General features: G+C 37.8%; 1 protein-coding gene across 1 annotated transcript in view; it reads left to right on the forward strand.

Moving 5' to 3' along the window:
- RALB (RAS like proto-oncogene B) overlaps positions 1-10,131 on the forward strand; it is a 48,392-nt gene extending 38,261 nt beyond the window's left edge. Inside the window, exons 4-5 of the mRNA XM_055316308.1 lie at positions 2,198-2,375; positions 8,557-10,131. Coding sequence (XP_055172283.1) covers positions 2,198-2,375; positions 8,557-8,676 — 298 coding nt within the window. The 3' untranslated portion in view covers positions 8,677-10,131. The remainder of the gene's footprint in view (positions 1-2,197; positions 2,376-8,556) is intronic.
- The last annotated feature ends 1,271 nt before the right edge of the window (positions 10,132-11,402 follow it).

The raw sequence follows: 11,402 nt of genomic DNA on the forward strand, positions 1-11,402 counted from the left end.
GAAGAGTCCAGACGAGAATAGACAATGCAGCCCTCGTCCTGTCCCCCCACGCCATCATACACACACAGACAACATTCATGCATTCTCAGAGATTCCAAGCAGAGTCTCATCTCATCTTGAGAGATGGGTGTCAGTTATTATGTGAGAACAGGGATCCTTAGAAGTAAAAGGACAGATGACTACCAAAAAAAAAAAAAAAAAAAAAAGGTTGGGCAAGTTACTTCTGACTTGAACTCTGGAGATTCAGATAAAAGTCACAGGGCTGTCCAGGTTTCTCAAGGCATCGGAAACAAAGAGTGGAGGCACAGGATCTGAGTCTTTGCAGTTAAACTCACCATATGCCTGTTTGCAGTTTTCAAACGTAGCATTTCTAATCTATGGGAAGGTCCCAACATAAAACGTTAATATGCTCTATCTTCCTTGAAAATTTCCCTGGATGATATTCAATAAGCTAGAAAAATAGGTTTGTAAGAAGAGACCAGACTCGATACTCCCATTTTTGATTGAATATGTTTATTAATGAGGTAATGTTACAAACGTCTGCATGACTAATAAACCAGAGAGCTATTAGTTTTTCTCGTTCATAGTTGTGTTGATTATATAACTTCTAAGTTTAGTATGTTCTTTGACCTCTGTTGAAATGTAACCTATAGCAAAGCTGCTAAAAGGCAATTTTCAAGCATCTACTTTTCTTTTTTTTCATTTTTCTTAGAACATTTGATATCTGATACTTAAATCGACTCTAATGGAAAACTTGTAATTATATAATATATTTTTATTATGAAATATTACCCTATTTCATATAAAAATCAATGCAGAGCTCCATAAAATATGCTTTTGAAGGAGTCTCTTCTTGGAGTATTTTAGAAAGTAGAAGTGTTTTTACTGGACCAAAAGAATGACAATGGAATGTTTAATTTTTTTAATGCTGGATTTTGATTAATAATTTTATTTATTTATTGAAAAGGTTTTATTTATTTATTCATGAGACACACAGATAGGGGCAGAGACAGAGGTAGAGGGAGAAGCAGGCTCCCTACAGGGTTCCTGATATGGGACTCTATCCCAGGACCCCCAGGATTACAACCCGAGCTGAAGGCATATGCTCAACCATTGAGCCACCCAGGTGCCCCTAGATTAATCATTTTAGATAGCTGATAGTTTTAGTAGAGGTAAAATTTAATGTGCATTATTTTCTTTCTTTTTTTTCACTTTGTAGTAGAAATATAATATGCATTAAAATACACACCCTAACATAACTGACTCCATTCTGTTGGCTGTAACATTTACTGTATCCAAATGGAACCTGTCTTTGGGGGAACAGCTGCATACACACATATAGTTAGAATCGAAACAGAAGTTTCACAAAACCATACTTGATGTAATACTCAAGATTCCCTCTGAGTTTCTGTTCTATAATATTGTTTCATTGAGGAAAAAAGTTACTGGTTGTAACTCATTAAACTCATTTCATGATCTAATAGGCCACTGCCTTCATTATGAAAAACATTGACTTCATAGCTGTTACTCTCACAAAGAAATCATACCATTTTTTTTACAGGGAATTAATAAGCATTTTATATGTATGAAGATACTTCTTTTAGCTTGTTTTTATCTCAGCGGTTCCCAAGTTCTTTTTGTTAAAAATTTTTCAATGCCTAAGCATAAATTTGGGACCCTGTTGAAATGCAGAATCCTGGGCCCCTATTCAGACATTACTTCTTTTTTTTAATTTTTATTTATTTATGATAGTCACACAGAGAGAGAGAGGGAGGCAGAGACATAGGTAGAGGGAGAAGCAGGCTTCATGCACTGGGAGCCTGACGTGGGATTCGATCCCAGGTCTCCAGGATCGCACCCTGGGCCAAAGGCAGGCGCCAAACCGCTGCGCCACCCAGGGATCCCTCAGACATTACTTCTGCAGGACTCCTGTTGGACCCAGAAATCTGTATCTGTGATGAGCACCCCCCAATCCCTCTGGTATAGTCAGACTGAGAACCAGGCTTTGAAAACACTTGTCTAGTTTATGGCAGGATCTACGGAGTGCGTCCTTGGAACATGTCCTAAGTGTAACTAGTTTTTCTGCTTCCTAGGAAAGGCTTTCGTTTTAGAAGCGTCAGTGAAATTGAGTTCTTATTTAAGCTTTTTCAGCTGTATTGTATTGTTTTGTTTTGGTTATTTTGATGCTATGCCTTAGGGAACAGATCCTCCGTGTTAAGGCTGAAGAAGATAAAATTCCATTGCTTGTCGTGGGAAACAAGTCCGACCTAGAGGAGCGGAGGCAGGTGCCCATCGAAGAGGCGAGGACTAAAGCAGAGGAGTGGGGGGTGCAGTACGTGGAGACATCGGCTAAAACGCGAGCTAATGTGGACAAGGTAGGTGTGTTCTCTGTGTGTGTTTCCTAGAAACAGCAGAATGTAGATGCCTCATCTGTTTGGCTTTGAGGGAACTGTTTATGGAATGTAGAGGAGGACTGATTTTTCCAGATGTCTCAACCAGTATAGTGAGAAGCCCTGGAAGGATTTGGCCCTGGAGTTAAAACAACTCAGAGTCATGCACCTTTATGCTTAGTATGCTTAGTGTTGGCATGGCCCTTGGAAATATGGTAAGATGAGGCCCTGGCTTTGTGCAGACCGGGTAGGATGGACATAAGTAGCTTCCCTCTGCTCTCATCTTCTGTGGCCTGTTCTTCAGGATCACATTCTTCAGCAGGTTCTTAGGAGATTCCCCAAAGACACATGGTGTATCTTGGTTTTGCTGTCATTGAGATATTAGTTAGATTTCTTCTTTTCACCTAACTGGCCACTGGCAGAGCCAAGGTGCTCTGTCTTTATAACTTAGCTTCTAAATAGCTTTTGCTCTTAGGATCAACTCTCTAGGGATCTCTCCTCTCTTCTCTCTCTTACTCATCCCCAGCGTACTTTCTCATTCAGATCTCTGAAGCCAATGAAAGGGTGACCTTGAAAATGATGAACATTGACAATTTGAAAATCCACCTACCAGTGATTGCCATTGTTAGTATTTTTTTTTAAAGAATTAAGGTTCAAAGTGGTTGCCACACAGTTAAAGTAGACAACCGTTGAGATGAGGCTTTGCCTTCTGCCTTCACCTTGTTCATTGGCTCTTACTTCATGATCCATGCTCTTGTAACATCTAAACCTATTTCATTTTGGCAGCCCGGCAGTGGCTGTTACCTGCTTTGTATTCAGCAGCAGCAGCAGCAGCAGCATCTGAATCCCTCAAAGTGCTTTTTACATTGCTCTTTCTTAGGGGGAAATGATTCTCCTTTACTCATTACCTAAAGAGGGACAGATTTGTAACCAAGCTTTAGCCTGAAGTGATGCTAGAAGAACATTGGTATTTTGAATATTGGTGTTAGAGAGGACTCACTTTATTTTTTTAAAAAATATTTATTCAAGTATAATTGGCATGCAATGTTATATTCATTTCAGGTGTACAACAAATTGATTTAACAATTCTGTATATTACTTAGTGCTCATTACGATAAATGTACTCATCATCTGTCACCACACCGTGTTATTACAGTATTATTGACTCGGTTCTCTATGCTCTACTTTTCATCACTATGACTTATTTCATAACTGACAGTTTGTACCTCTTAATCTCCATCACCTAATTCACCCATCCTCCTCCCCTTTGGCAAACACCAGTTTGTTCTCTGTATTTAAGAGTCTGTTTTTGTTGGTTTCTTTTGCTGTTTAAATTCCACATATAAGTGAAATCATATGGCATTTGTCTTTCTCTGCTTGTCTTATTTCACTTAGTATAGTACCCTCTAAGCCCATCCATGCCATTACAAATGTCAAGATCACATTCTTTTTTTCATGGCTGAGTAATATTCCATTGTATGTATACCTCTTCTTCCTTATCCATTCATCTATCAGTGGTCACCTGTGTTGCTTCTGTAATTTGGCTCTTGTAAATCATGCTTCTATAAACATCAGGGTGCGTATATATTTTTGAATTAGTGTTTTCATTTTCTTTGGATAAATACCCAGTAGTGCAATTACTGGATCATATGGTAGTTCTGTTTTTAAGTTTTTGAGGGACCTCCATACTGTTTTCCATAGTGGCTGCACCATTTTACATTTCTATCCATAGTGCACAAGTGTTCCCTTTTCTCCATATCCTTGCTAACACTTATTTTCTTGTCTTGTTATTGGCCTGACAGGTGTGAGAGGTGATCCCTCATCGTGGTATTGATCTAGATTTCCCTGAGGATGAGTGATGTGTCTTTTCACTGCCTGTGGCCTTCTGTAGGTCTTCTTTGGAAAAATGTTTATTCAGGTCCTCTGTGCATTTTTAATGAGATTATTTGGTTTTTAGGTGTTGAGTTTTGTACATTCTTTATATATTTTGGACATTAATCCCTTATCAAATTTATGATTTACAAATATCTTCTCCCATTTATTGGTTGTTTTTTCTTTTGTTGATGGTTTCCTTACCTATTCCAAAGCTTTTTCTTTTGGTGTACTACCAATAGTTTATTTTTGCTTTTGTTTCCCTTGCCTGAGGAGATAGATCCACAAATATGTTGCTAAGGCTGATGTCCAAGAAATTACTGCCTATATTTTCTTTCTTTCTCAAGCTTTAATTTAAATTCCAGTATAGGGATCCCTGGGTGGCGCAGCGGTTTGCCGCCTGCCTTTGGCCCAGGGTGCGATCCTGGAGACCCGGGATCGAATCCCATGTCGGGCTCCTGGTGCATGGAGCCTGCTTCTCCCTCTGCCTGTGTCTCTGCCTCTCTCTCTCTCTGTATGACTATCATAAATAAAAAAACAGAAAAACTTTAAATTCCAGTATAGTTAACATAAAGTGCAATATTAGCTTCAGGTGTGTATGTACAATATAGTTATTCAGCACTTCCATGCAAAACTTGGTGCTTATGCCTATGTTTTTTCTTTTATGAGTTTTATGGTTTCAGGTCTCACATTTAGATCTTTAGTCTATTTCGAGTTTATTTTTGTATGTGGTCTAAGAAAGTAGTCCAGTTTCATTCTTTTGCATGTGGCTGTCTAGTTTTCCCAACACCATTTATTAAAAAGACTGTTTTTTCTCCATTATATATTCTTGTCTTCTTTGTCTTAGATTAATTAACCATATAATCATGGGTTTATTTCTGTGCCTTCTGTCCTGTTCCATTGATCTATATGTCTGCTTTTGAGCCAAGACCACACTGTTTGGATTACTAAAGTTTTGGAAGTATATCTTGATATCTGGGATTATGATACTTCCAGCTTTATTATTCTTTCTCAGGATTGATTTGGCTATTCAGAGTCTTTTATGGTTCTATACAAATTTGAGGATTATTTGTTCTAGTTCTGTGAAAAATACTATTGGTATTTTGATAGGGATTGTACTGAATATGTAGATGGCTTTGGGAAGTATGGACATTTTAATAATATTCTTCCAGTCTTTGAGCATGAAATATCTATATTTGTTTATGTCATCTTCAATTTCTTTTATCAATGTGTTATAGTTCTCAGAGTGTAGGTCTTTTATCTCCTGGTAAAATTTATTTCCAGGTATTTTATTCTTTTTGGTGTAATTGTAAATGGGATTATTTTCTTAATTCTTCTTTCTGCTACTTCAATTTTGGTGTATAGAAGCAGAACAAATTTGAGTATTAATTTTGTATCCTATAACTTTACTGAATTTATTTATCCATTTTAATAGGTTTTTTTTGTGGTATCTTTAGGGTTTTCTGTATATTGTGTCATGTCACCTGCAAATAGTGACAGTTTTACTTCTTCTTTTTAAATTTGTTTGCCTTTTATTTCATTTTCTTATCTGATTGCTGTGGCTAGGATTTCCAGTACTATTTTGAATAGAAGTGGTAAGAGTGGACATTCTTGTTTCTGATCATAAAGGAAAAGCTCTCATTTTTACACCATTGAGTATGATGTTAGCTGTGAGTTTTTCAGATATGACCTTTATTATGTTTTTTTTTTTTGACCTTTATTATGTTGAGGTATGTTGTCTCTAAATCTACTCTGTTGGGAATTTTTATCATGAACAGATGTTGTGTTTTGTCACATGCTTTTTCTGGATCTATTGAAATGATCATGTGGGTTTTATCCTTTCTCTTTTTATTATTATTATTATTTTTTAAAGATTTTATTTATTTATTCATGAGAAACAGAGAGAGAGAGAGAGAGAGAGAGAGAGAGGCAGAGACACAGGCAGAGGGAGAAGCAGGCTCCGTGCAGGGAGCCCGACGTGGGACTCGATCCTGTGTCTCCAGGATCCCATCCTGGGCTGAAGGTGGCGCTAAACCGCTGAGCCACCGGGGCTGCCCTCCTTTCTCTTTTTAATGTGATGATTGATTTGCAAATATTGAACCACTTTTGCATCTCTAGAATAAGTCCCACTTGACCATGGTGAATGATCCTTGGAATGTGTTGTTGAATTCAGTTTGCTGATATTTTGTTGAGGATTTTTGCACCTGTGTTTATCAGAGATATTGGCCTATACTTTTCTTTTTAAGATTTATTTATCATTTATCTGAGAGATAGAGGGTATGGGGGGTGAAGGGCAGAGAGAGACAACCTCAAGCAGACTCCCCACTGAGCATGGAGTCTAATGCAGGGCTCAGTCTCATGACCCTGAGATCATGACCTGGGCTGAAATCAGGAGTCGGATGCTTAACTGACTGAGCCACCCAGGGTCCCCTGTAGTTTCCTTTTTTTTTTTTTTTTTTTTTTTTGTGGTTTCTTTGTCTGGTTTTGTATCAGGGAAACATTGACCTCATAGAATGGATTTGGAAGTGTTCCTTCCCTTTCTTTATTTTCTTTTTTTGGACTAGTTAGAGAAGAATAGGTATTAACTCTTCTTTAATGTTAGGTGCAATTCACCTGTGAAGCCATCTGGTCCCTGACTTTCATTTATTGGGAGTTTTTTGATTACGAATTCAATTTTATTACTAGTAGTCAGTTTTATTACTAGGAATCAGTCTGCTCAAATTTTTTTTTCCTGATTCTATTTTGGGATATTGTATGTTTCTAGGAATTTATTCATTTCTTCCAGGTTGTCCAATTTGTTGGTATATCGTTTTTAAATATTTTCTTATAATTCATTGTATTTCTGTGGTGTCTGTCATTATTTCTCCTCAGAACTCGTTCACTTTAGAAGTACTTTGGCAGCATCTACAATATAAATCTGTCTGAGAGGTGAAACATGTTCACTTGTTAAGTATTTTTTCTTCATATTATTTCTCACCTCTTATATTTATTCCTGTGCTATTCCAAATCTCTTTCTTTCTATCAAATTGTTTCCTACATGTAGGAACATGCAAGAAATTCAGACATGTATTTTATTTAAAAAAAAAAATCAGGAAGACTTTCTCAGCATGGAACCGTGGATGTGTATTTTTTTTTTTTTTTGACAGGGTGGTGGTGGTTGGGGCTATTGCAGGGCACCTTGCATCTCCCCTTCCTCTACTGGACCAGCTTGACCTGCCAAACAGGACCCAGCAGAAACTTATGACTGGCAGCATTGTATTCACTTGTAAACAATTTACACGAAAGGACGGGAGGTTGTTGATAAGATCAGCTATGAACAACTTCGTCATCATTTTCAATTGGACACATTCCATTCCCTTCTTGCCTTTGCTGTTAGAACAAAAAGAAAAAGCTGTAACATCTGAAGCTGTTCACTGCTGCTCTTGTGGGTGGAGTGCTTAGGTCACTTTGGGGGAAGGGGGTCCTTTTCTGGGCTCAGAGCTGGTGGTAAATGCATGTGGAGCCTCCCACTTGGAAAGCTTGATCTTACTTTTCACCAAGAAGAAGGTATGTCTATGAAAATAAAAGGAGTGTATAGTTTTGTACGAACATCCAAAGATTAAAGCCTACACTCAGTCTCATGCTGTCATTCCCTCTGAGAAATCTGAAATGTTTCTTTGTAGGAGGCATATTTTGTCTGCTTGAGTATCATCAGCACTTTGGCATGATTGCTGGTAGCAGAGGGCAAAACCCAAACTATTGTGACAAATGATAATTTGTATCTGAGTAACACACTGGCATTCAAAGGACAAGTCTTCTATCAGTTCTTGATAAAGTTCCTTTCAGCGAACATCACAAGGAATGGAACAGTGGCTGTTCCTGAGAATAAGGGCAGGGGCATGGGCATAGGAGGGTGTGGGACAGCACATCTCTCCTCCCCGTTTCCCGATTTCCTGGTGCAGGAGCCTTAGTTTGTTTATGCTTTTCTCCCCACCCCACCATGTTCCAAGTCTGCTAGTTTTGCTGGGGAAGCTGTCAGGCATAATGATATTCTGACCTTAGTAAGGTCATGATAAGGATTACATGGTAGTATCTAAGAAAGTACCCGGTAGCAGGCACTCCTAGTCTTAACCTTGACTCCTGGTTGGAAATGCTAGAAAGTCTGATGCAAATTTTGGTACAGGGTTGCTAAAAATAAGTTTGCTTTATGCTTTAAAATGTAACTACATACCCTGCTTATTAGTAGAATTGTTTCATGAAATCATTAAATGGCTTTTTCTTCCCTATTCTTTTCATGCCTTCCTCCCCACCCCAGGTGTTCTTTGACCTAATGAGAGAAATCAGAGCCAAAAAAATGTCCGAGAACAAAGACAAGAACGGCAAGAAAAGCAGCAAGAACAAGAAAAGTTTTAAAGAAAGATGTTGCTTACTGTGAAAGCCAAGATGGCGGATGAAGTCAGTCGCCACTAAGGACATAGGGCGGGCTCATTAAGAGAAGAGTATAGTTGACTCCTTGATGTGTTCTTGCTCTCCCCAACCTCATTCACACATACTTCTTTAAATGGGGAAAATATATGTGAATCAGTGGCTGGCAGAAGAAATAAGCCCTTGTCCATGCATTGGGATGGCTACTTTGTTGGGAGGTTTTGGAATTTCCTTCTTCCCTTTTCCTTCCCAGAAGTTTTATCACATTCGTAATGCTATAGGTAAGAAATAAGTGTTAACTAAAAAGAAGTGTACTGTCATAGCATCTTATTTCCCTCCCTAGTTTTATAATATCACCATCTTTTGTTTTGAAATAAAAATGTCTAATTAGGTTTGGGGGAGGGAGTAGGATAAGACTCTCTCTAACTCTTATCAGCTTAACAGAAGTATTCAAATAAACCCATTAAGCTCTAATAAAAATTCAGAGATTTTTGGGATAAGTATTTTGGCAATACCCCATGGATCTGAAGCACAGTGAAAAAATAAAAATAAATATGAATTGGACCAAATAGGTCAGTAACAAGCTCACAAACCCTTCACACATATGCAAAATGAAAGTTGAATTCTTTGTATTTAAATATTAGCCAACTATAGCCTGTGTTAGTTATTTCTCTCCTGTAGCATCCTGATTTTTGTGTAGAACCTTCTTTTTAGCAGAGTAAGTGAAGACTCAAGAGTAATATACTTTACAAATGACACAGTTTTCTAACCAGATCAAGACTATTATCTTTGGATACACCATCTCCTAATTGCCAGATGTTAGGCCCATCCTTCTCTGCTGGTAACCAATGTATGTTCTTCTGGTCAACCCTCTGCATGCAGAGGTTAAGAGAGCCTCTTTGCGTGTTTCTTTTAAGTATAATGAGTTCTTCTGAAGAATGTGATGAGTTGAAATTGTATTTTCAAATCGTGAAGCCAGAGCCTGTGCCAGACCTTCTGCTACCTCTCATAGATTTGCTCTAATTCTAAATGTAAAATTAGGAGAAGTGGAAAAGGATAAGATAAGCCATTGCCTTTTTACCTCTGAGAATTGGCTGCTATTTCTATGTAATTTTCTTCTGAGACAGCCATAGAGTTGGTTAGAAAAAGGCTTTTACTGATGAGATATTGTTAAGCATTCTTGTATCAATATTCTCAATTTAGCAACCAGAAAATATTTCCTCAGGAAAGGAGTACTATGTGATGAAAACCCAGTATTCAGCATATTTTCCCCCATTTTTTGGAAGTGACATTTCACACACAGGTGCCAAAAGTGAATTGGGGTGGGGAGAGTGGGAACCTTTCAAATTTATAGTTATTACAGAAATTGTGGAAATTATGATCTGACTGGAAAGCAATCTTGTATCACCTCCCAAAAAATCATGGTCTTTTTTTAAATAAAAAAAAAAAACAGACAAAAACACTTTTTCAAGGGTTTCAGCCTTTTTCTTTTCCCCTCTTGTCATATATGTAAAATGCAAGTATTAGAGAAACTGACAGTAACTTACTCATTATTGATCTTGTTAGATGTTCTGCGATATCAGAGAAACTTTATTTTTTATTATTATTATTTTTTAATAAATTAATTTTTATTGGTGTTCAATTTACCAACATACAGAATAACACCCAGTGCTCATCCCATCAAGTGTCCCCCTCAGTGCCCGTCACCCATTCACCCCCACCCCCCGCCCTCCTCCCCTTCCACCACCCCTAGTTCGTTTCCCAGAGTTAGGAGTCTTTATGTTCTGTCTCCCTTTCTGATATTTCCCACACATTTCTTCTCCCTTCCCTTATATTCCCTTTCACTATTATTTATATTCCCCAAATGAATGAGAACATACACTGTTTGTCTTTCTCCGATTGACTTACTTCATTCAGCATAATACCCTCCAGTTCCATCCACGTTGAAGCAAATGGTGGGTATTTGTCGTTTCTAATGGCTGAGTAATATTCCATTGTATACATAAACCACATCTTCTTTATCCATTCATCTTTCGATGGACACCGAGGCTCCTTCCACAGTTTGGCTATTGTGGACATGGCTGCTAGAAACATCGGGGTGCAGGTGTCCCGGCGTTTCATTGCATCTGAATCTTTGGGGTAAATCCCTAACAGTGCAATTGCTGGGTCATAGGGCAGGTCTATTTTTAACTCTTTGAGGAACCTCCACACAGTTTTCCAGAGTGGCTGCACCAGTTCACATTCCCACCAACAGTCTAAGAGGGTTCCCTTTTCTCAGAGAAACTTTATTTCAGTTAATCCTTTGAACTGGTCTGTGGGAAGTAAATTTAAGTACAAACATTAATTTTAACTTCATCTTTCCTTTGAGAGAGAAGACTACCCTTTCTTTGTAAAGTTTAAAAACTCAAAGGTAGTCACACTCTTGAAGTTTTTGAAACAACCTTTGTGATATCAGTTGTAGTCAATAGGTAGATTTGGAAGATGTACAAGTATATTAAAGATGGTATGAATTATCTCGTGCTATGGAAATTATTCTTGGTTTGTGCTATTAGTGTATTTCTAAAATTATATTAAACTGGATAGCAGTCAGAAATGCATCTTCCTTACAAAAGAATTTATATATATGAGATTCATTTACATAGAAAACTAGGGATGCAATGTTATTTATAAAATTGAAGCACGGTTACTTGCTCAGTGTTGATCTATTGTGTCCAATAGCCTACCATTATTTTCCTA

Source organism: Nyctereutes procyonoides, unplaced genomic scaffold (assembly GCF_905146905.1).
Source record: "Nyctereutes procyonoides isolate TBG_1078 unplaced genomic scaffold, NYPRO_anot_genome, whole genome shotgun sequence".
Classification (NCBI taxonomy): Eukaryota; Metazoa; Chordata; class Mammalia; order Carnivora; family Canidae; genus Nyctereutes; species Nyctereutes procyonoides.